The following is a 26,759-nucleotide window of genomic DNA, read 5'->3' on the forward strand; positions in this document are numbered from 1 at the left end:
ATGAATGACCTTTTCCTCTTTTTCCTCCTTTAATATAACTCCAAGTGACTTTTGGGTGATCCAAGTGACTTTTGGGTGATCTCTAAATCCAATGGCTGAAATAGATTTAGATCAATGGTTGAGATTAAATGCTCATTTAAATCTCACTTTCTATTTTTTAATTCACCCCACTTTAATAAAGACCCACTTAGTTATTTATTTCCAAAGTCACTTTTCCTTTCTAATTTTTCATTGACTTTATAAAAGTCACTTTAAAGTTAGACTTAATAACTTTATCACTTAAAGTCACTTTTAAATTAGATTTAACTTTATAAAATTATAAAGTCACTTTAGGAGAAAAATTAAATTCTTTTGGACACATTTCCCTAGGCCAAAGATCAAAGCCTTAGGGAACCACCTGTCCTCCGGTACCAAATTTCAACACTCCCTCTTACCGAGGAAGGTGTTCCTCACCACACCCATCTTGTCTCTGAAGTAGACATGCTTGCTCCGTGGTAAGGCTTTGGTAAGAATATCTGCAACCTGCTCATCAGTGGAAATATACTCAAGCTTCACAGCGCCCTTCTGAACATAGTCTCTGATGAAATGATATCTGATCCCGATATGCTTTGATCTGTCATGAAATACTGGATTCTCCGTGAGTTTAATGCAACTCTGATTATCACAGTAAATCACTGAAGGTCTCAACGGCTGACCAAATAAGCCAAACAACATCTTGCGAAGCCAAATAGCCTCACAACTAGCTAGACTCGCTGCCATATACTCTGCTTCCGCTGAACTCAGTGCTACTGACTGCTGCTTCCGGCTGAACCATGACACTACTGCTGAACCCAACCCAAAACAACACCCTGAAGTGCTCTTCCTATCAGAAGCACAACCTGCCCAATCAGAATCAGTGTATCCTGCCAATCTCACTCCATCTCCCTGCCTGTAGTCCAAACCATAATCCACTGTCCCCTGCAAGTACCGCAAAATGTGTTTTGCAGCCACCCAGTGAACCTTCCTAGGCTCACACATAAACTGACTCATCGTATTGACTGCAAAACAGATATCTGGTCTAATGTTGACCAAATACATCAAGGAACCAATCAGCTGCCTGTACAATGTGGGATCCACCAACTCGGAATCCGAAGCATGAAGCTTCTTCCAGTTGGTGATCATCGGTGTCGACATGGGTCTACAATCCTCCATGTGGAATCTGCTAAGGATGTCCACAATATACTTCCCCTGCCCCAGGAAGAAATGCCCCTCCTCCTACCACACCTCCAAACCCAAAAAGTAATGCATCAAGCCGATGTCCTTCATCTCAAACTCCACCGCAAGATCTCTCTTACAGTGCTCTATGAGTCTCTCTGCACCTGTAATGATCAAGTCATCCACATACAGCACCAGAATGAGAGGCTCCTCACCAATCACAATAAAGTAAAGGTTCGGATCTGCCTCACTCTTTGTGAAACCCATCCCCTGCAAGTATGCATCTATCCTGGAGTACCAAGCTCTAGGAGCTTGCTTCAGGCCATAAAGGGCCTTCTTCAATCTGCACACATGGGACTCCTTCCCATGCACCTCAAAGCCCTGTGGCTGCTCAATGTACACCTCCTCCTGTATGAAGCCATTTAGAAATGCGGTCTTCACATCCATCTGGTGGATCTTCCAACCCATCTCTGCTGCTATCGATATGATGGAGCGGATCGAAGTATATCGAGCCACGGGAGCGAAGGTCTCCTCATAATCAACTCCCTCTACCTGGGAGAACCCTCTAGCCACAAACCTCGCTTTGAATTTCTCAATGCTGCCATCTGCAGCATGCTTTACCTTGTAAAGCCATCTGGAAGTAACCACGGATTTGCCCTCAGGCCTCGGCACCACCTCCCAAACATCATTCTTCATGATAGAAGAATACTCCTCCTGCATGGCCTCTCTCCAGACCTGCTGGCTAGCTGCCTCCTCATAGCTAGAAGGCTCAGAGTCAAGGATGCTGGTAACCATCGCCATATAACTACAAAACCTCTCAGGTGGTCTACTCTCTCTGACCGGCCTTTTCGGCTCAGCAACAGATGTGGCATCTCTCAAGGTGTCCTGAAGCCACTTGGGCTTCCTCTTCCCTGAGCATGCTTCTCCCATAGGAGAATGAAACTCCTCCTCATCACCATCAGTAGCCTGAACTCTTGACTGTCTGTCTGCTGTCCTCCTGCCTGCACCTGAACCTGTAGAAGCTGAGGTACCGTGTGAACTGTCCATCAGTGGACTCCCTAGTGAACTGCTCTGCATGCTGCCCGGAGGACCACCCCTCTGGCTCGTGAGCCACTGCTCACTGATGGACCTGACATCTTCATAGATGTACCTCCGGATCCTCCTGATCCCTGCCCACTGGATCCTTGCGACTGACTCAACTGCTGCTGAGGGTCTGGCTGATCCAGATTCTCTAACTCCCGTGACCTCCTAAAGGCCCTGTCCTCCTCGAACTTCACATCCCGTCTGACAACAACTCTCCTCTGTGCAGGAATGTAAATCCGAAAGGCCTTTGAGGTCTCACTGTAGCCCACAAAGATACCCTTCTCTGCGGTGGGCTCTAGTTTGGTCCTCTCCTCCTTGGGTATATCGGAGTATGTAATGCATCCAAAGATATAAAAATGACCAAGATCAGGCTTCTTCCCAGAGAAAGCCTCCTCCGGAGTCATGTGCCCCAAGGCACGATGCGGACTCCTGTTCTGCAAGTAAACAGCTGTGTTGCAGGCCTCTGCCCACAAGAACAATGGCAACCCCTGATCATGTATCATGGCTTTGGCAGCCTCTATGATGGATCTGTTCTTCCTCTCCGCAACCCCGTTCTGCTGGGGGTTGTAAGGAACAGTGAACTCCCTCCTAATGCCTGCCTCCGCACAATAGTCAACAAACTCTCCAAGGGTGTACTCTCCTCCATTGTCCGACCTCAAGGACTTGATCTTTCGACCTGTCTAAGTCTCCACAAGAGCTCTGAACTCCTGAAACCGCTTGAAGACCTCACTCTTGGTCTTCAAAAAATAAATCCAGGTCCTCCTGGAGTGATCATCAATGAATAACACATAGTACTCATATCCACTCAAGGAAACATGAGACATCCGACCGCTCACATCGGAATGAATCAAATCAAGTATCCCCGTCGCTCTGCTGTCACTGCTGGGAAAAGGGGATTTGGCAAACTTGCCCATCTCACAACCTCTACAAGTATCAAAGTGATCAGTACTGAAATCTGGCACACCTGTAGTGATCTCCCGCAATGTCCTCAAGGCTCCATGATACATATGTCCCATCCTGCGGTGCCAAATCTCACACAGCTCAGAACTGCTAGCTCTGCTGTCGGTACTACTGCTCAATGCCAAAAGGGGTTGGAATGCAAACTTGTACACCTTTGCATGGCGTACACCTATCACTCTAGCTGAATCAGCTGGAGTGCCCCTGGGATACATCAACACCTGTCCTCCCCTGAACAATACCTCATATCCTCTGTCCTCCAAAGCTGAGACGGATATGAGGTTCTTCCTCATCCCTGGCACATAAAGAACCTCTGACACCTTCAAGGGAGGTTTGGACTCCCTCTGAAATGTCACTGTCCCCACCCCGACTGCTCTAACAACTCTGTCATCACCGAGTACTACCTCAATATCAGTGCCACTCTCTGAAAGCTCTGAGAAGTACTCACGGACTCCTGTCATATGACGTGAAGCCCCACTGTCCACATACCAGATACCTGTAGATGCTCCGCTAATCGAGGGAAAAGCATGCTCCCTCTGAACCTGTGTGGCAGGTGATCCTGTACTAGAGGACTCACACGTAGTGAACGCAAACTCTCGGTCAAAACGACCAGCAAAGTCCTCAATCTCTGCTGAAGCTGCCACGTCCTGGTTCTTCCCCTTCTTCTTCTTCTTCTCCGGACACACAACTGCATAGTGTCCCATCTTTTGACAATTCCAACACTTCATCTTGGAATAGTCCTTCTGTGTGTTCCCCTGTTTACCTTTGCCTTTGCCTTTGCCCCCACCACTGCTTGTGGAAGCCTGCTTCTTCCCTTTGCCTTTCTTGCCTCCTGCCACCAGTGCTACATCCTCATCCTGCTCAACTGGCTTGGCTGCCCCAAGCTGACCTTTCCTGATCTCTGTTTGAATGCAATCATCCCAAAACCTCTCCCATGTGGGAAGGGTCTCACGTGCACAAACCCCATCAGCAAAGTTCAACCATGAACGGGGGAGGCCATTCACTGCAATCCGCACCAACTCAGTGGGTGGAATGGCCTCTCCAATCGCTGCCAACTCATCTCTCACATTGGTAATCTTTGTGAGATATCCAGCTGCACTATCATTCCCCATCTTAATGTTCTTCAGCTTCTCCTTCAGGACCATCTTCCGGTTCTCATTGGTACTCTGGTAGAGATTGGACAATGTTGTCCACATCTCATGGGCATTGCTCTTTCCTCTCACATGAGGAATGCAATGGTCTTTGATTCCGTCTAGAATCAGCCTCTTACCCTTATTGTTCTTCTTTTCATACTCAGCCAACTGAGTAACATCAGTGGGCACAACAACAGGGTTCTGTGCGGTATGCACCATGATATCTCAGACTTCTGCCTCCTCAAAGATACTCTGCATTCTCTCCTTCCAAACGCTGTAATTTGTATGCCCATCCAACCTATCCTCCACCCTCAATCCCAATGACATCCTGCTGTCCTAAAACTGAAAAATAGCACTGCTGTAGTAAAGATAAAACTGTTGTTTATGAAAAAATCAGCTTGCTGGAATTTTCTGAGTGAAAAATCAGCAACTGTAATTTTTCCTTTTGCTGTCCCAAACTGCCCTTCAGCACTCAAGCTCCGATACCATGTAAAAATTTATGTTTTCCCACCCCGGTTTTCAGTTTCTCCTTATTTCTCCCATGTAGTTAAATGCCCATTCCCATAACCATACATTTAACAGAGTGAAAAAAATAAATATTGCTGAAAACACAAATTCTGGAAATTTTTCAGAATGCTGGAAATTGCAGAATTAAAAATCGGCAATTAAAAACAGCCATTAAAACACTGATATTTTTGGTCAACTTGACCCTGGAAAAACCCCCTACAACTCTTGGGGAAAACTAGTTTGAGAGCTCTTCTTTATTTCTGAAAATTGCCTTTTTACAGTGAGAATTATTCAGCAAAAAATCAGCAAGCAAATTTACAACTTATCTCATTTCCCGTGCCTCACAGCAATCTGGAAATTACAGCAAACAGGACAGCAATAAATTTGTACGACCTCCGTTTTGTGTGCAGAAAAATCAGCAAACTGCTCCTCGATTTTTGTACAAAAATCTGCCTTTCACTATGTGCTGAATCAGCTGTACAAATCTGCTCAACTGCTGCCTTGGAATGTGTGCCAAGCTGTTGTCTCCTTCTCCTCCCTGCTCAGAAATCTCTCTTGCTCTCTTGCTCTCCTTCTCCCAATCTGCTCATGAAAGAATGAATGACCTTTTCCTCCTTTTCCTCCTTTAATATAACTCTAAGTGACTTTTGGGTGATCCAAGTGACTTTTGGGTGATCTCTAAATCCAATGGCTGAAATAGATTTAGATCAATGGTTGAGATTAAATGCTCATTTAAATCTCACTTTCTATTTTTTAATTCACCCCACTTTAATAAAGACCCACTTAGTCATTTATTTCCAAACTCATTTTTCCTTTCTAATTTTTCATTGACTTTATAAAAGTCACTTTAAAGTTAGACTTAATAACTTTATCACTTAAAGTCACTTTTAAATTAAATTTAACTTTATAAAATTATAAAGTCACTTTAGGAGAAAAATTAAATTCTTTTGGACACATTTCCCTAGGCCAAAGATCAAAGCCTTAGGGAACCACCTGTCCTCCAGTACCAAATTTCAACATCTTTGATTCCGTCTAGAATCAGCCTCTTACCCTTATTGTTCTTCTTTTTATACTCAGCCAACTGAGTAACATCAGTGGGCACAACAACAGGGTTTTGTGTGGTATGCACCATGATATCCCAGACTTCTGCCTCCTCAAAGATACTCTGCATTCTCTCCTTCCAAACGCTGTAATTTATATGCCCATCCAACCTATCCTCCACCCTCAATCCCAATGACATCCTGCTGTCCTAAAACTGAAAAATAGCACTGTTGTAGTAAAGATAAAACTGTTGTTTATGAAAAAATCAGCTTGCTGGAATTTTCTGAGTGAAAAATCAGCAACTGTAATTTTTCTTTTTGCTGTCTCAAACTGCCCTTCAGCACTCAAGCTCTGATACCATGTAAAAATTTCTGTTTTCCCACCCCGGTTTTCAGTTTCTCCTTATTTCTCCCATGTAGTTAAATGCCCATTCCCATAACCATACATTTAACAGACTGAAAAAAATAAATATTGCTGAAAACACAAATTCTGGAAATTTTTCAGAATGCTGGAAATTGCAGAATTAACAATCAGCAATCAAAAACAGTCATTAAAACACATTAAAACACTGATATTTTTGGTCAACTTGACCCTGGAAAAACCCCCTACAACTCTTGGGGAAAACCAGTTTGAGAGCTCTTCTTTATTTCTGAAAATTGTCTTTTTACAGTGAGAATTATTCAGCAAAAATCAGCAAGCAAATTTACAACTTATCTCCTTTCCCGTGCCTCACAGCAATCTGGAAATTACAGCAAACAGGACAGCAATAAATGTTGTACGGCCTCCGTTTTGTGTGCAGAAAAATCAGCAAACTGCTCCTTGATTTTTGTGCAAAAATCTGTCTTTCACTATGTGCTGAATCAGCTGTACAAATCTGCTCAACTGCTGCCTTGGAATGTGTGCCAAGTTGTTGTCTCCTTCTCCTCCCTGCTCAGAAATCTCTCTTGCTCTCTTGCTCTCCTTCTCCCAATCTGCTCATGAAAGAATGAATGACCTTTTCCTCCTTTTCCTCTTTTAATATAACTCCAAGTGACTTTTGGGTGATCCAAGTGACTTTTGGGTGATCTCTAAATCCAATGGCTGAAATAGATTTAGATCAATGGCTGAGATTAAATGCTCATTTAAATCTCACTTTCTATTTTTTAATTCACCCCACTTTAATAAAGACCCACTTAGTCATTTATTTCCAAAGTCACTTTTCCTTTCGAATTTTTCATTTACTTTATAAAAGTTACTTTAAAATTAGACTTAGTAACTTTATCACTTAAAGTCACTTTTAAATTAGATTTAACTTTATAAAATTATAAAATTACTTCAGGAGAAAAATTAAATTCTTTTGGACACTTTTCCCTAGGCCAAAGATCAAAGTCTAAGGGAACCACCTGTCCTCCGGTACCAAATTTCAACACATCTTTGCCAATGGCCCATTCACCCTTTGACGTCAATGACAATTCTTCCAACATTTTCATCATCTTGCTCTCATAAGCTTGATAAGCCTTCATTGACTTTCTGCTTGAGATCTTCCTTTTCTTATTCCAATTTTTTATTGTACTGCTTCGTAACCTTTGTCTTCTTGATTTGTGCAAGTAATCCTTGAGTGTGGTCCTTGAAGTGAAAAACATCTTCATTTTTGTCTGTGACAACTTCATGAAATTATTTTTGCATCCTCGATATTACTTTTGATATTCTTGAAGGATCACTTCCAAGATATCTTAAAATTCTTTTGATGAAGGTATTATCGATTTTGACTTCATTGTAATGTCTTGGAATGCCATCATCTTCTTCTATAGGGAAATGTCAAAAAAAAATATGTCGATTACTTCTTTAAATATAGTTACAACACTGAATTGAGATATACATTAACAATCATCAATTATTACTTGTAAGTCCTTAATTTCATATTGTGCTTTGAAATAAGAAGCATCTTTATTCTCAATTATACTTTGTTCTAAAATTAATAATTGATTTTCCATATCAACATTAATGTAATTTTCCTTATGGTTCTTGCTAATAACGATATTAATCTATTTTCCTTGAATACTCCCTTTTAATATATATAGTCATAACATGCAACTAAGCAACCTTTATAAAAGAATCTCCCTTTCTTCATTTTCAAATTATCTCTTTTTTTATGTTTTTTTATTTCAATAGTTATAATAAACTTCAATATTGTTAAATTTGGACAACTAGGTCCAAACTCCATGTTCTGATGCTCAGATTAAGAGGCTAATATTTTTGTTGGATTCCTCTTTCTGAGAGGTGTAAAATCCATATAAAAATAGTCTTAATCCGATGAGCAGAACTTATATTTTGAATTTATTCTTAATAAATTATATGTGCAAAGGTCAGCCAGTTTTGTAATGTAGGCTCACATGCCCAACAGATGTGTCACACACCCTCATTGATGGATATATATATACAGGAAAAGTTGGAGAGAATTTGAACACAACACAACTCACATCTTCCTCTCTCATCCTAAAAAGTACGAGCTACCTGGAGGACGAATTTCAGCCACACGTGGGAAGGACGAAGAGGATTTTTCTGCTGCTAGGGTTTCTGCTGCTAGGGTTTCGCAGAAGTTTGACCAGCGTTGACTTTGGTCAACGCTTGGTCCAAACAAGCTGAAAACTTGTGGGAGGTTCGATTTTTGAAGGCCATACTACCTGGCACAAAAATCGAGGTCAAAGGGTTGACCGTTTTGCTGCTGTGTTGACTTTTAGCTTGCTGCCCCTGCGTTGACTTTTCAGGACAGCGTTGACTTTTGTAGAACTGACTTGGGTTGACTCATCTACTGGTTGGAGGGTTGTTATGACACATGCTGGGCTGGCTGACCAAAGGAGACTTTGCTGGTTGAAGCATCTGTTGACCGCCGAAACAAACACATACATTTTTCTTGTTTCTGATTTGTCTTCTGTAAGATCTGCTTATATGTTCTATCTGCATTTTGCTTATCTACTTGTATGATTGCTGTGAGAAAAGTGAAATTGCTCTTAGCATAGAACATCTACAAAACTTTACATGGTATCAGAGCTGAGGTGAAGACAAACTCTATCTATAGCAATCATCATCGAAGGAAATGGATTCCTCTAAGCTTGAATTCAGGGAGAATGACAAGCTGACTGGAAGTGATGACTTCCATGCCTGGAAGATGTTATTAGATCTCAAATTAGAAGATCATGATCTCCTAGATCATGTGACAGGGAAGATTCAAGAACCTCCATCAAATGCCTCTGCTGCTGTTAAACACAAGTATAAGAAGGGAGAAATCAGAGCAAAACTGCTGATCAGGGAATCCATAAATAAGAGTTTGGTTGCCTACATATCTGAACTACGCACATCCAAGGAGATGTATGACAAACTGATACTTATGTTCCGAGTAAACAATGTGAACCAAGTGCTATTCCTCAAGAACAAGTTGAAGAATATGAAGAAGGGCCGAGACGAGTCTATTCAAACTTTCTTTATGAAGTTGACCGAAACCAGGAACAATCTGCTAGCTATTGGGGAGACAATAGCTGATCGTGAGATGGTTCTCACCGCACTTGGAGGACTTCCATATGAATGGCAAGTATTCACAACTACCATTCTCAACAATAATACCATCCCTAACTTTGATGAGCTTCTGTCTAGATGTATGCAAGAAGAAACAAGGATGAAGGAATTTGATAATGAAAGAAATGCTGCCTATGTTGCTCATTCCCGAAAGAAGAACTCTGGTGGTTCCAAGGACAAAGGAAGGACTAAGACTCAAAAGAAGAAGGGTAAATGTTTCACCTGCCATAGGACTGGACACTATGCTAGAGAATGCCCCTTCCAGAAGAATTCTCCCGATAGTGATGACAACAACAACAACCGAAGGAATGGGAATCAAAGAAATGACAAATCCAAAGGAAAGAGGAAGGCTCACTTTGAAGGAAACCATCCACCTTCTAAAAGGACCAGAAATACCAGGTATGAGGAGTCTAATGTTGTTGATAAAAGAAATGAGTATATTCTAATATCTGCTCTCTCAGCTGCATCTCCGCCCGACACTATGGATGTCTGGCTAATCGATAGTGGTGCCTCAAGACACATCACCGGATTCAAGGAAGCACTTCCTGACATGGTTGAAAGGGATACTAATCTAGAAATTATCCTTGGGGATAATGCCACTTATCCTGTGAAAGGGACCGGGACTGTGACCCTCCACTTGTCTCAAGGACAAGTCCTCCATCTACAAGATGTACTCTATGTACCCAAATTGAAGAAGAACCTTGTGTCTGTATCTGCCATGGAAGACAAAGGATTCAATGTAACTTTCTCTGATGGAAAGGTACTCATGTGGAAGAAGAGCTTCAAGGAAGCTATCTCAATTGGTTTTAGAGTTGGTACACTCTACCAGGTTGGAGGGAGTCCGTTGGGAGCTATGACTTGTGATACTATCCGTCAAACCGAACTATGGCACCGAAGATTTGGACACCTTCATTACAAGGCTCTTCCCGAAGCAAGGAAGGTGGTGACAGGAATGCCTGATTTTGGAAATAATCATAAAGGTGTATGTAAGGGCTGTGCTGAAGGAAAACATACAAGGGGACCTTTCCCCTCAAGTGTCACAAAGACATCTGAGATATTGCAACTGGTCCATTCTGATCTTTCCGGTATGTTGCCTGTAACATCCCTGGGGGGATGTTCTTACTATATGACATTTACTGATGACTTCTCTCGCAAAACCTGGATATACTTCTTGAAGAAGAAGGATGAGGCTTTCATGTGGTTCCGTACCTTCAAAGCCTTGGTGGAAAATATGACCGGAAAGAAGATCAAGATTTTGAGGACTGACAATGGCACTGAATATGAGTCAAATGAGTTCAAAGACTTTTGCAGAGAAGCTGGCATTAAGAGGGAGACTACCACTGCATATACTCCTGAGCAGAATGGTGTTGCTGAACGCAAGAATAGGACTATTGTGGAAGCTGCCCGTGCCATGCTATGTGACCAGGGTCTTCCAAAGTTTCTGTGGGGAGAAGCTGCAAATACTGCTGTGTACATTCAAAACCGATGCCCTCATTCCGCTTTGGACTCCAAAACTCCCGAAGAGGTTTTCTCTGGTAAGAAACCTGATGTCTCACATTTTAGAATTTTTGGATGTCCTGTCTATTTTCATGTGCCGAAAGAAAAGAGAAGTAAGCTGGATGCTACTGGGAAGAAAGGAATGTTTGTGGGCTACAGTGAGACTTCTAAGGCATATAGAGTCTATGTACCTGGTCAAAGGGAAGTAGAGATAAGCCATGATGTCACTTTTGACGAAGATGCTTCCCTGAAGAAAGTAGTAGATCTTCCTAGATCTGAAGAAAACCATGAAGAAAGACCTGGAAATCTGGAAGAACCCCAGGATGAGACTATGCCTGATGTTGAAGGGCCAATGTACCCTATTGATCCTTCCCCTTCTCTAGGAAAGAGGCCATCATGGCTCAGGAACACCCTCGAAGATGCTGAGGGTCATGCTGCCCCAAGGGGAACATTCCGAGAAAGCAAGAAGCCGTGTAGATACCAAGGGTATCTAGCTGCCATGAGTACTATTATACAATCTGAACCTGGATCTTTTGAAGAAGCCATCAAGCATCAAGTCTGGAAGGATGCTATGCATGAAGAATATGAGGCTATTATGAAGAATGATGTCTGGGATGTGGTCCCGAGACCGAAGGACAAATCTATTGTCACCGCTAAATGGCTCTACAAGATTAAACATGGATCTGATGGGAGTGCTGAAAAGTTTAAGGCAAGATTTGTTGCCCGTGGCTTCTCTCAAAAGGAAGGAATTGACTATGACGATATATTTGCACCTGTGGCTCGATATACCACCATCCGATCCATCATAGCCCTTGCTGCTACCCAAGGATGGAGTCTTCATCAGATGGATGTCAAGACCGCTTTTCTGCATGGTTCAATAAAGGAAGAGGTGTATGTAGAACAACCTTTGGGATTTGAAGTTCAAGATCGAGACACTTATGTCTGCAGGTTGAAGAAAGCCCTCTATGGGTTAAAGCAAGCACCCAGAGCTTGGTATGAGAGGATGGATAGTTACTTGATGAAGCTGGGCTTCACTCGAAGCAATGTTGATCCAAACCTTTACTTTAAGGTTGAGGAAGGAAAGCCTCTCATTCTAGTGCTGTATGTGGACGACCTCTTCCTGACAGGTGATGACCCTCTCATTCATCAATGTAAGAGGGAGCTTGCTGCTGAGTTCGAGATGAAAGACCTAGGACTGATGCACTATTTCCTAGGCCTGGAGGTCTGGCAGAGACCTGGAGAGATTTTCCTTTCTCAAGGAAAGTATATTGTGAAGCTTCTGGAAAGATTTGGGATGGTGGACTGTAAGTCCGTGTCGACACCAATGGAACTCAACTTTAAGAAGTTGAGTGGCAGCGCTGCAGGGCCTATCTTGGCCAATCCTACTGAGTATCGTCAACTCATAGGAGCTTTGATGTTCTTAGTGAACACCCGTCCGGACATATGTTTTGCAGTGAATACTTTGAGTCAACAGATGGTTGAGCCTCATCATTTTCACTGGGTTGGTGCCAAGAATCTTTTGAGATATCTTCGGGGCACGATAAACCATGGGCTGAGATACACTGCCGGGAGTGTGATACTCCGGGGATATACTGATGCCGATTGGGCTGGCAGTGTGGTGGATCGTAAGAGCACATCTGGATGCTGTTTCAATCTTGGTTCTGCTTCGATCTCATGGATGAGCAGGAAGCAGAAGTCGGTGGCTTTGAGCACCGCAGAGGCCGAATACATTGCTGCTAGTATGGCCTGTTGTGAAGCAGTTTGGTTGAGGAAGCTCTTTAGTGAGCTGTTCCAACATGTGCTAGATACCACTGTAATACTCTGTGATAATCAGAGTGGGATTCGTATGACTGAGAATCCTGTGTTCCACGACCGATCCAAGCATATTGATATCAGGTACCACTTTATCCGGGATATGGTACAGCGAGGCGCCGTAAGGCTCGATCATATAGGAACTGATGAGCAGGTCGCGGATATTCTCACTAAGCCCCTGGGGAAGGTCAAGTTCCTAACCTTCCGTGAGAGTCTTGGTGTCGTGGAAAGACCCTATGATGTGGGTCCTGTTGGACGATGAGCTCTGGGAGCTCTGGGGGGCTTTGGGGATAGCTTCTCGGAGCCATAAGCACTCATAATGCTTCTGCCCCACCCTTGTGATTATTGAGATGGTTCGCCACTCATTTAATCTGTGCCCCGTATGCATCCTACCCATTGAGTTCAGGGCTCATGGGAAGTACCTCTCATTTGGCCAATGAGGTGTGGAAAAGCTAGAGACTATTAGCAAAGACTGATGGACGCATCAGAGATTGCCGTACTCTCTATCTAGGATGGCATGGTCCAACCACTTGATCTGGGATCAAGATTTGTGAGGTCTGGGACCTCTGGACTGATTATGTCAGTCGGGGAATGATGTCTTTGTGACTGACCCACTTCTGTTCTGAAATAAAGAAGCCAGCAAAGCAAGTTTCAGCGGGATGACTCACGATGTTAATTGCACTAATAGATGGAGTTCTCCCTAGTTGAGAGGGAGTGTTAAATTTGGACAACTAGGTCCAAACTCCATGTTCTGATGCTCAGATTAAGAGGCTAATATTTTTGTTGGATTCCTCTTTCTGAGAGGTGTAAAATCCATATAAAAATAGTCTTAATCCGATGAGCAGAACTTATATTTTGAATTTATTCTTAATAAATTATATGTGCAAAGGTCAGCCAGTTTTGTAATGTAGGCTCACATGCCCAACAGATGTGTCACACACCCTCATTGATGGATATATATATACAGGAAAAGTTGGAGAGAATTTGAACACAACACAACTCACATCTTCCTCTCTCATCCTAAAAAGTACGAGCTACCTGGAGGACGAATTTCAGCCACACATGGGAAGGACGAAGAGGATTTTTCTGCTGCTAGGGTTTCTGCTGATAGGGTTTCACAGAAGTTTGACCAGCGTTGACTTTGGTCAACGCTTGGTCCAAACAAGCTGAAAACTTGTGGGAGGTTCGATTTTTGAAGGCCATACTACCTGGCACAAAAATCGAGGTCAAAGGGTTGACCGTTTTGCTGCTGCGTTGACTTTTAGCTTGCTGCCCCTGCGTTGACTTTTCAGGACAGCGTTGACTTTTGTAGAACTGACTTGGGTTGACTCATCTACTGGTTGGAGGGTTGTTGTGACACATGCTGGGCTGGCTGACCAAAGGAGACTTTGCTGGTTGAAGCATCCTGTTGACCGCCGAAACAAACACATACATTTTTCTTGTTTCTGATTTGTCTTCTGTAAGACCTGCTTATATGTTCTATCTGCATTTTGCTTATCTACTTGTATGATTGCTGTGAGAAAAGTGAAATTGCTCTTAGCATAGAACATCTACAAAACTTTACAAATATCAATGCTTTTCCTTTTTAATTTAACAACAACAACAAAAACATAATGCCATTGAAATATATATATATATATATATATATACTTGTCTTTTATACATATTTTTTCCTTGATAATCCCTGTACCCTGGAGTTTACCCTTTATATCTTTATAATAAAGCTTGAACACTTTTGCTTTTCCTCCCCATAAATATATATTTCCACTTTGTACTTTTCTTATTTATAATTTATATTTTTTTTTAAATGCTTGAAAAACCTTTTTTTCTTTTCAAATAATGTTTACCACACACACACACAAATAATCTAAGGCTATCTAAAATAATTAAAAGTAATACTTCCCAAACATATACTTTTATTAATAAGATAACAGCACCATTAACCAATAGTCATGACCTTACTGTACGAATGTGTATGGATAACTAATTGGTGTGAGATGGTTTGCATGCAAGCCAATGGCCGTAGCATTAATTTAACAACTGAATAGTGTACGGAATCTCCAATCAATGTGTAATGGTTGTACGGTGGCGGCCAGTGGGACTGCAATGGATGCATAGGGATGTATAGGAAATAGTACAACCTAAGAATTGGAAAAAAAGCCAGGTATGATGGCTGAACCGTGTGGCTGTAGAACTGGAACAACTTGGGCTGTGCATTAAAAAGGGGTGATAGTATGAAATCGTAGATACGAGGCAGGAATTGATGGTGGCATTACAGGATTTGGTACGAATTTGGCAACTATACGAATTACAAATGTGTATGGTGCAATTTCATATTGATTGCAACACGATTTGGTGGGTATACTACTGGTACGGCTGTGTACAATTTGCCTCTTGTGACTTACTTTTCTTCTTCTTTTTCCTTCGTATTTTCGTACTTGCAGCAGATTTTTCTTTTCTTTTTTTTTCTAGCTAAGTAATTTCTTTTCAAAATAAATTTTTAACGGCCACAGGCCTGATTGTGGTCAAAGACCTCTGAACCAGAGAAACTCCAAAATTATTTTGGCCAATGGCTGAAATGAGAAAACAAATTCTCATCAGAGTGTGACCAAAGGCCAAGATCAGAAACAAAACTCTGATACCAAATATACTTGGAATATAAAAATATTTGTGACAATAGAAAATATATATATATATGAGTAAAAACAATATGATATGATTTATAAATAACGGCTCTGTAATAAATACTAGGTAGGAGTGCCCCTTCATAAGAAGTCACATCTTTTCAGTGAGACATGTCCTTTCATGTGTCTCTTCATTAATTATTATTTATTATTTATATATATCTATGTTATTTAAGTTTATAACACTATAAATAAAATATCTTCTAAGGATTAAATTATGACAGCCTTATTGACTCGAGATAATGAATAGAAACCAGACTGAAAAATATGGTTAAAAGCATCATACATACCTGTACCAACCGAGCCAGTGTATCCCGCACTTTATCCCTTGTAATGACTGGGCCTTGGCTCACAGTTGAAGCTGGGGCAAGTGACTGGGAAGGAGCAGGAGGAGGGAAAGGTTGAAGTAGTGGTGCGCCATATGAAGGCTGCAGTGGTGGAAGAGGATTTAGAGGTGGAGCCATTGGTGCAGTAGAAAGAGATAGTGGCATCGGTGCAGATGAAGAAGGTTGTGGCACAAAGAAGGAAGGCTTGACAAGAGTGGCATGACTATTGCTGCTGACTTCAGTTACATCTAAGGGACGAGCAGCCATGTGAATTAATGACACTGACGAAGCAGGTAGTGGAGGAGATGATACTGGCATTGGAATTAGTGTGGTTGAAGAAATTGATGTTGAACGTGCTGGCAAGGGGTGTGTCATGGTTGACGATCTCACAGAAGTCAAGGATGACAGTTCTGGGCGGCTGCTTAAATGTAATGATGCCTGCAAACAGATAAAAGCCATGTGAATCTTACAAGTAGTAAACTGAATAAAACTAATATAAATATCAGATACATCATTGCTGAACAGTGAATACAACGACCAGCTCCAAAAAAATCAAGAACAAATAACAAAAACAGAAGTATAAAATTATAAACCATATATATACTTAAATTAGAAGCCACAATTTCACTGCCAATGAGATATGAGATGAAGCCGTAAAATCATCTTTTGTGAGACCTAAGCTACATTTCCTAAAATGTATCAAGCATGCATAAATATATTCAACCTAGTCATGACATTATAGCTGTCATCTCATAAATCAATCAGATGACAAACTGTTCAAGTTCAAATACAAGCATCAATAAGAAATAATCCCAGATTCAGAACTTTCACACCCAACTGCCTTTGTAAGAAGGGATAGAGATGCAAAAGTGTATGCATAAAAGGGAAAAGAGATTAGCTTAAATTTTCCATGGTTTAGTTAAAACATAACCTCTAAACGACAGATGAACTGAAGACAGATACTTTGTTCTACATGTACCTGATGTATGGCCTTGTTATATACAGATATGGTCCTTAAAAAAAGGATAGATTAAATTTTCCATGGTTTAGTTAAAACATAACCTCTAAACGACAGATAAACTCAAGACAGATACTTTGTTCTACATGTACCTGATGTATGGCCTTGTTATATACAGATATGGTCCTTTAAAAAAGGATATGCACTGCCGAAACCCAGTCACAACTGAGAAAGGATCATAATGCATGCCTACAAAGAGATTTTATGTAACATATCAACAGTTCTAAAGATCAAGATGTTCCATTTCAGAAGATGGCTTACTAATAATGATGCAGATTGCCATATACATTTATTTTCACATGTTTCAGAAGGATATGTTGAGCTACAAGGATGGGTTTAAACTTTAAAGCTCAAAATATTCCAGGCAGCAATTTGGGCTTAAAAGTAGTAGCGTTATAACAGAGCAAGTTTAAGCAACCATGCACTGGCTTTCTTGAATAGTACCAAAATAGAGCAATTGCGTTGACCTAGCAAAACACACTTAGGCACATATGGGGCCCATTGCCCAGCCCCTCAGAATATCACAGGGAGCAATTTGCGCTTAAAAGTAGTAGCTTTCTAACATAGCAAGATTGAGCAACCATACATTGAACCTCTTCAATAGTATCAAAATAGGGCAATTGTATTGAGCCCACAACACGCACATAAGTGCATATGGGAACCTTTTTTTTTAACTTTCCTTTCCTGAGGCTAGTGCTTCATTTTAAGAGTCATTTCTCTGTTCCAAGTCACCAGTGACAAGTGCCTAAGCACTAGACCTAGTTGACACTTGCTTCTACATCATAATCAAGCTTACGCCCCTATCCATAATCCAAGTCATTTTGCATAAGTCATACTCAAAGAGTTGCAGCTTGCCCCCTCTAAGCTTCAGTGCTTTTCTCTCAGGACAAAACCTTAGGACTTTTATCCTATTACACTAGCCTGACCATTGCACCTCTGAACTCAAAGCTTAGTAGTAAGCACCAAAGTTGCGATAGCACCCTTTTTTATCGACCATGCTATGGCTTGCATTGTCACTTTGTCCTAGCTAAATCCTCTGCAACTTGGATCCGCCCCCATTTGAGCAATAGTGACCTAGGCTTCTTGCCTTCAACTCGCAAAGCAACTAGGGATATATTTACTCATCATAAGTATCCCAACCCTAGTGTCTCACTCTGGATTTGGCAAGCAATACTTTCGCATGGGTAGCCATGAGTGAAGTTTGCATTGCACGCTCATCTTAGTGAAGTGCAAAAGGTTAAACTTAGTACTAATTGCAATTGTGATAGTGAGTTCGAGAATTGGGTTGCACAAGCAGTAAAATTTGTGCCTTAGAAAACATCCGTCGCTAAATGTCTGGTAGTTCCAACTGGTGGATAAAAACACCCTGGTAAGATCTGTTGCAAGCACTATCTGGAAAATGGTAAATGCTACAGCAGATTGTGCCTGATAATATTAACAGAAAATCTACAGTGAAAGAAGAGACAGTCCTGATAACTGAAACCCAGATTTCAAAATGCTGAAGCCCTAATCTCAAACTTTGATGCCGACTAGAATGAGCACACACACAGCCATAGAAGAAGAAGAATAGATACAGAATGACTACAGAACTGTACACACTATACAGTCTTCATTATAATAAATAAAACCAAGAAAGCAGCGAGCTTTAATGACATGGAGATGTCTAGTCAGTTACAAAGAATATTCGGACTGCTAGGGCAGTTACAGTCAATAGTTACAGGTTATTGGTTACGAGTTATATTCAGCAAATATAATTATAAGCAATAACAGATTTTCATCACAAGAACCCTATGATTCAATGATTCCTCTTTTTTCATGTAATTATAAATCAATAAAAATTCCCATGCCTGCCAAATCTGTTGGTTTATCTAGCGGCTAGCCATTGCCACAAACATGTATGCTTATACAACAATTTGTCCATAAATATGATTTAAGAACATATGTTCAAATTACACAACAATGACAATGAAATTTCAAGGTAGGTTCACAACATATGTAACTGGTGTGGACAATTAGATGATGCTCACTACACGAGCACCAAAATGGTGAAGCATAACAGAGCTTTCACTAGCGTCCTAAGTCACCGGACATGCCCCCCCCCCCCACACGTATTGTGAATCCTGCGCGTCTGACGAATGTCCGACAGGAGTTTGACTCATGTCCTACCTGAAATTGATTTCTTGCCTAATTCTCACACAATTAAGACACAATTTTGGAGCTCTCAAAGGATTTGAAATGCAGCTAAGTGAAATTAAGCAATGTTAGAAGGGATTCCAAGTGTTGGGAAGTGGATTTGTCCAAGCCCTACTAATGCTATTAATGGTAATGTTAAATTTTAAGTGAAAGGATGAAAATGATATTCTAAAAGAGAATGTCATTTTCATCCTTTTACTTAAATTTTTAACATTACCATGAAATGACATTGGATGTTTGAGAGTGGTTTCAACCTCATTGGATTTCATATGGAGAAAGTAGAATTTTAGATCCCACTCAAAATCCCGCAGACTTAACAGTTTTCAGGATTGGAGGCATTACAACGTTTCCATCGCGGGTTGTCATGTATGAGGGTATGGAACTAGTTTTTAATTAAGAGGACCAAGCCCTCTATGTACCATGATGTTGGTGCCATTGATTGTTGAACTCCTCTATCATGACCATAGTAAAAATGCATCGATCACTCCATCATGACCATAGTAAAAATGCATCGATCACTCAAGAGTCAAAACAGAATCTCGATTTGACATGTTAAGTTTTTATATCTTATTTTAATGCTTAGAGGGTGATGTTCATGGTGAAGAACCCAATATAGGCAATGATTTTGATGATATACAATATTAGTTATTGGTTGTAGCATGAATTTTTTTGGACTATACAGACCATTTAGGGCCTCCTTGCTGATGTAATTTTGGTTCAGAGATGGTTTGCATTCGCACTCAATACTAATTTGGTTATATGCATTAGTTGTGTATTGAATTTGTATCATCATCATCTAAATGTTTTATATATTTCATATTTTATGTGTAATTCACTAATTTTTTATATTTTTTAATATATAATATATAATGTGTTATCAGTATCTTGTTCCAGGGGGTCGTCGCATCACGTGTTAGATACTTGTATTTTTGTGTCCTACATCTCCTATGTCCTCATGTCAGGTGACTTAGCTAGCAACCTATCTAACAATTTCATATGTGATATTTGTTGCAAGAAAACAGTACCATTTGGAACTGAGAAATCTCATTTTGATGGCTTTTACCATTGTTTTCTTGAAGGTTAGCCTCTAGAAAATTTATGGGTGTGACCATTGATATCCAACTGTAACATAGATCGATACCCTTTTATTGGATGTTCTCTTGGGTATAATTCTTATTGACAACCCACTTGAGGTATCAAGTACCATAAACATGAGGCTTCATGCCACCCCGCTTTATTATTGCCTCACAACATGCACCTTGGGCATCTAGATTCTATTGCAAGTAGAATCCTTCAATAGCCACAAAAAGGGGCCCAACCTCAACTGTTATGAATGTCCAGATCAGAAAGAGCACATTTCATTTGTTTATCATCTCTCTTTCATCAATGTTCCAAGTATGATCCATTCAGTCATCTTTGGTACAGCATATATATGAGCTCACTTGTCTATTACATCCACCAGCATTCCCATCCGCTATGCACCCACAACCTCCCATCCATGACCTCTTCCTGTCTTCCCTTTCCCTCAATCCCCTCAATGATGTTTAAGCCTTGCTCCAGATATGCTATCCAAATGTCACATCCAGTTCCAATACTTTGCAGGGTGGTGCACAGTAGTTTCCAGATCTGGGCACAGCATACCAAATTCGGCATTAGGAATCTAACTGCAGCGGCATCATATATGCTGAGATGGATTTTGTTGGTCAGCTCCATTCTTTTGGGTATCTACACAGCCCCTCTTAGCACCTGGTTTGCCATGTCTGCAAATGGAGCCCTTCTCATGTGATTTCTGTTGGAGATGTGTTTTACTCTTTGCAGGTATGCTGTGAATCCATCCACAAGGCATTAGCTACAATAGGCACAATCCAATATTTGCTCTAGCTGGGAAGCCCCCAAATTGGCTGTTGTAGGGGCTGGTAGACCCATTTGGCATTAGTCACCGAGGTTTGGAACAGCACCCCAAAAAAAATTTAGCTCCATTTTGTGTTTTTTTGGCCAAGGGTTTTCAAGCCATTGTAATCTAATCCCGGTTGTGGACTATGGTTGTAATCTAATTCAGATTGAAGGATTAGGGATTTGGATGTGTGGAATACCTAAATATAACAAGGATTATGAGTGCAATCTAATCGAGCTTAGTGCATTAGGGTTTTGGATGCTGTGGAATACCTAATATTGAATGGTTAAGTTAATACAAAGAGAAGACAGAGGTGTAGATGGCCTATTCTGTAAGCATTACTAATTGTTCATGTGGACAGTTGCTGGATATCCTATTTCAATAATAAGTTAATGGTCTACTTTCTATTATATGGCTTAAAAAAAATTATGTTCGTTTGAAATTGCAAGAACCTAGATGATTGATGCTCAAATGATTAATCGTTGATGTACTATGAATGGCATTTCTATCTTCATTGACATACAAATATGCATGTTTTCATATGTTCTAACTAATTTGGCATTCTACAAGTTTTTTTAAATATAAATGCAATATATATATATATATATATATAATGGTCGCTCTCAAGACACTCCACTCCCAAGGATTTTTAGAAAATGGCACCCCCGGCACTCCTTCTCTGCTCCACACTCTGGCAACATTGCTCCAGTTGATGGTGCTAAAATACACCTAGGAGGACAGACTTGCTATAGATGTGAAGGACCTTATTCACAAGATCATTGACATAGAGTGAACAGTGATCATTGATTATATATCTGAAACAAAAAAAAAAAATTGTCAAGATCTCCTTCCCCTGAAGTGTAAGTGGTAAATAGTATATCTTCCTTAACAAGGAGTTATGCAGAGAGCCAAAGCCTGATAAAGATAGACTGGGCGCACCATGTCTGCAAGCCCATGGGACGTTCCCATTCCAAACAATGAAGGCTTGAACTTGCAGAAGGCCATAATTGATGACCTATCAAGCATTGACCTAGTATCTTCAGATTTTCAAAACACTCCCTTCAACTTTATGACTACTCTTTTGCGAGCTAAGCTCCTAAGATGTGATTAACAAAGCAATACTGTTCTGCAGCGTATATTTGCAAAAATGCAGCAACATCACTGACAAATTTTACAAGAGTTTGAATGTTATGCCGAGACGTCATCATCACAGAGGTTTATGTCCATATATTGTGCATCCCTTCAAATATATGCAAATCCTAGCAGAATATTAATCAAAAGAGACTGTAACGAACCCAGCTTGGATCTCTATGGAATTTTCTTTTAGAGAAATTTCAAACTCAATAGTTACTCAAAGATGTTTCCCTATATAGTGATATTATGGTACAAAAAGATAAAAATAATAAGGATGGAAAGGGTATACACTATTCCTCGTGCATATATAAATTCCACTCACAAACTAAGACGGAGCCAAAAGTAAAAGACATACACTAAAAAAACGCTCAAGGGGCTCTTCTGAGGCCTCTGTAATGGCTGATGTTGATGAAGGAGGCTCCAAAGGACCCTCTATAGTTGCTGACGTAGGTACTGACTCCAGCTCTTGAAACTCATTGCTGCAAAAGACAAATTAACAAAAAAATACATTATAAAGACAAGAATAATCTAATCTCCATAAAAATCATCTAAGTGAGATCATGCAAGATACAATTTCTATTTTCAAAAGTTCTATCATGAGACTAATCTCCATCTCCCCACCCAACACATAAAATGCTTCCAAAACACAATAAATAACAGCCAGAATAGCTTCCTCAATGCACAGAATTTACCACATATATCTGAAGATGCTGATGAAATGCACAATAACAATGTACGTATTTGAGTGAAAATATAGAAGGCATTACATGGACTAAGATGAGCTATTATTTTATTAAACATGTTATAATTCCGTACATGCAACTCATTTTTGCAAGTTCCTTGAGATATGTCTTCTGCCCACTTTTAAAGCACAAAACACATCTCCAAAGACAAGATGAACCCATTTTTTAAGCACAAAATCATATCTACATGGAAACAAAGGAAGTTATAATATTTTCAATTCCACAAACCAGTATTATGATTTATCCCATTTCTCTATATTGTGAAAAACACTGACTTCTATACAAATTCAAGGAGCTCTTGAGGGCATAATAGAAAACAATCTTGACTAAGGATAAGGAATGATATTTTACAGAAATTCTAATAATAGATATAGAAACCTGTTCAAAAGCATGTATAGTGTACAAAGGTTCACATTTGGGGCACTTATCAGAGATGGTTTGTGGATACATCATGGGATGGACACGTTGGTTAGTCCATCATTTAGCATTGTCAATCCGTGAGTGCTATTCAGAATTGGCATGTGGTCGCAGGTTGTTATTGCTCAGGCCCCAGGTATTGATGGCTAGACAGGTTTTTGGGCAGGTACTTCACAGGCAGGTATATCCTGAAGACGCATCACAGTTATAAGTTCATATCAGTTGGACAGCTTTTCAGTGGCACCAACTGCATCGTACTTTCATATTTATTGCAGAATTTAGTGCAGATATGGGAGGTTGAAGACCCCTAAAGTTTGTGGTCAGATCAGTGCCTTTACAGTCCCTAGATTTCAAGATTCACTTTCTTGAAAGTTCTGCTTGAAAGTCATCTTTTCCTGGGCCTTGAAAGTCATCTTTTGATTCTTTTCCTTTTTGGAGATGGGCATGTGGTTCAAAACTTGAAACTTGAGGCAAATCAGAGAAGTTTCTATTTTTAGAAAAAATACATTTTTAGAAGACTTCCACCTCTAGAAATTTGGTCCAAATGGCACAGTGATTACATTTTGAGGAGCCAATATGGAGATTTGTTCATGGTTTCAAATTTAGCAAATTCCAAGACCATGAAAAATTGGGTCTATTTTGGCATTCTATTTTTAACATGTTGATCATATTTTTGAGTCCAGGCTCCGGATCCATTTTGACAGCTTTTGAAGGGTTCTTAGTGGATCCCACATGAGGTATACCTCCTATATTTGGAAAATCTAAGGCACATCAAGCCTTGTGGTTTTTTCTCGTTTTCATCTATATTATTCTTATCCTAATAGGGTACAACCTATTTATAATTCTACCTGTTATTATTATCCTTCAGTTGTGCTATAATTATGAGAGATGACTTTTCAGTTTGAAGTGTGCTGATAGTTTTAGGCTTGCTAATTTTAAAATCCAGATCACGCTTCATAAGGAGGGTGCCTAGGCTTTATATGTGTCACATAAAATGCTCTTCAAAACATGTATTCAACAAAGGATTCCAAGGCTGATACAAATGGTCTCTAAGAAACTCGAACGAATTCTTCAAGAATACTTTAAGATGCCTCCAAAAATATCACCCAGAATTTTTAAAATGCTCTCCAAAATCTCTGCTCTGAGTTTCTTCAAGTCTGCAACAAGAAATCTTCAGGGTTTGCTCCCAATTGCTCACAAATTAGCCCACAAGTCTGCTCAAAGAATATCTTCTAAGTCTGCTCCAAAAGATACCATGAATAGGCACAAAAGGGCTGCTTCAGAGGTCTCTTCTGATTATGATACTTGTAACTTATTAAGCATCCAAAGCTTTAATGGACAAAATGAGAATAATTTGCACCATAGCAAGTCTTGCCCTTCTCTACTCAAAACATAGTTGTTAAACCATATAGCACAAATAATGATATAAAAACCATCTCAAACCCCATGTACAACAGATGTCCTGCAACTATTTGGCTTCCCTTTACAACTATAATTACAATATTTGTATGGGCTGGAATAACACAACGCAAATTATGAAGCTTACCGAGTATCCAAGCTTAAATAAGGCATGATAGAAGAGACCACTTAAATTCATGAACAGGAAGAGGAAGGAAACTCAGGCATAAAGAGCATTGTAGTTTTCAATCAAAATCAATTTGTAGTTAATAAAACAGAGATAAGCACTTATAGACATGACTTTGTTGTTCTCAAAAATTCCATTTATGGTTTTAACTTTTCGCATTTGGCTCCTAGTCTGCAGATAGGTACTTACCTTTGATTTGTGAATACTTTTGGTTTGGGAGGAACCTTCGAGAAAGCATTCAAAATCCTGCATCAAATCCAACATTGAGATTTTAGTCATGAGAGTTACAAATAGGTATTTCAGAAATAAACACCCACAGGACATTAATAACATTTCTTAGATGATAAAGTTCAGAAAAAATTGGTAGGAACAATCATTTTGTCAATGGAATAGCCCCACACTAGCCATGATGCTCTCGTAGAGCTAAGATTGTACAGAATGTTTTTTCCATCAAAAAGTCAAAATGTTATTTTAACTTTTACGACTCACAAATATCAGACTTCCAAAATTCTGAGTACATGGGCTGGCCATCTGATGAATAACTGCAGGAAGAAAATATTCAACACAGAAGTGTATATGGAAAGGAAGAGCAGGCAGCTTGTTAGAGTGTTGGATTTTTTTATTTTTTGCCTTCTTAGGATCAGTTAGTTAGAGAAATATAATCTCTACAATGTGTCCCGTTCTTTTTTCAATTCAAATCCTCTATTTTAAATTTTCCAATGTCTGGCAGCTGCCTTCATTTCTTTCTTTTTTCTTTCTATTGAAATAACAGCAAGGCCGCGGGGAGCGACCCACCCCCCTTCCCCGACCCCTCCCCCCAATACGCTCCCGAAGCGTGCTCCGCTCGGAAGCGCTAGGGGAGTGACCCCGGGAGCACGATCCCATTTGGGAGCAAATTTCGGGAGCACGCTCCTGCCAAAAACAATTCGCTCCCTCCCTAGTTTTTTCACAAGAGGTTAAGATTCTCAACCCTAGCAATGTTGAGAATGTTAAATTCTTAAAGTAAAAGTGACATTTTCTTTATCTTTCATTTTCATCCTTTTACTTGAATTTTTAACATTACCATGAAATGACTCGGGATGTTTGAGAGTGGTTTCAATCTCATTGGATTTCATATGGAAAAACTAGATTTTTAGATATCACCCATCATCCAACAGACTTAATGGTTTTCAGGATTTCAAGATTTAGGGGATTGCAATGTTTCCAATTGATTCTGTCATGCGTGAGGGTATGAGATTGGCATTTGATCAAGAGCATAAGCCCTTTTAAGTACCTTGATGTTGGTGTCATTGACTGTTGAACTTTGTAGATGTTGGTGGTATTCCTTGTTGAACTCCTCTACCATGGCCTTTACTAAATGTACCCTTCACTCAAACCAAAATCATTGGTTAGGTATGTTAAACTTTTTCAATTTCTACCATATTATAAGGTTGGGCAATCCAAGTCTGAAGACTATGAGCTAGATGATGTTTATGTAGCTCTTGTTGATGGTCCCATTTCTAGTAGTGCTGAATCAATGATGAGTTTCATGAATGATCATGTTGATCAGTGATCTGTAGTTTTCAATGTTCATGTCTAGTTTTGCTGTTACTACTACTACTACTACTAAGTCTGCAGAGGAGTCTGAGGAGTCCTTAGACTCTGAGCCAGATAATGTTTATGTAGCTCATGTTGATAAACCCATGTAATGGGATCCCATGTTGATGATCCCATGTCTACTAGATGATTGATGTTATATGGTTTAATCCATGTTTTTATGTGTTTTATAACTAATTCATCATTCTACATGCTTTTGTTGACATATATGCATCAAAACATATAAAAATATATATTATATTAAATTCGCTCCCGACCCGGAAGCTTCTTAATATTGTCACTCCCCACTCCCGCTTCCAAGCAGCCTAGAATAACACATCCTGTGATTGGACTTGCAAGTGTATATGGTCACAAGTTACAACTGGTTAAGGGAATGTGCTGTTTTTAAAGGCA

General features: G+C 40.1%; 1 protein-coding gene across 3 annotated transcripts in view; it reads right to left on the reverse strand.

Moving 5' to 3' along the window:
* Positions 1 to 26,759, reverse strand: part of LOC149234687 (mRNA-decapping enzyme-like protein) — a 126,303-nt gene that overhangs the window by 70,640 nt on the left and 28,904 nt on the right. For all 3 annotated transcript variants that reach the window (XM_089371907.1, XM_089371909.1, XM_089371908.1), the window contains 3 exons: positions 24,960 to 25,016; positions 22,381 to 22,504; positions 15,751 to 16,224 (listed from right to left, as the gene is read on the reverse strand). In XM_089371907.1, coding sequence (XP_089228033.1) covers positions 15,751 to 16,224; positions 22,381 to 22,504; positions 24,960 to 25,016 — 655 coding nt within the window. The remainder of the gene's footprint in view (positions 1 to 15,750; positions 16,225 to 22,380; positions 22,505 to 24,959; positions 25,017 to 26,759) is intronic.

Source organism: Pinus tabuliformis, chromosome 8 (assembly GCF_031772625.1).
Source record: "Pinus tabuliformis cultivar Carrire ecotype Pingquan chromosome 8, CPIR1, whole genome shotgun sequence".
Lineage (NCBI taxonomy): Eukaryota > Viridiplantae > Streptophyta > Pinopsida > Pinales > Pinaceae > Pinus > Pinus tabuliformis.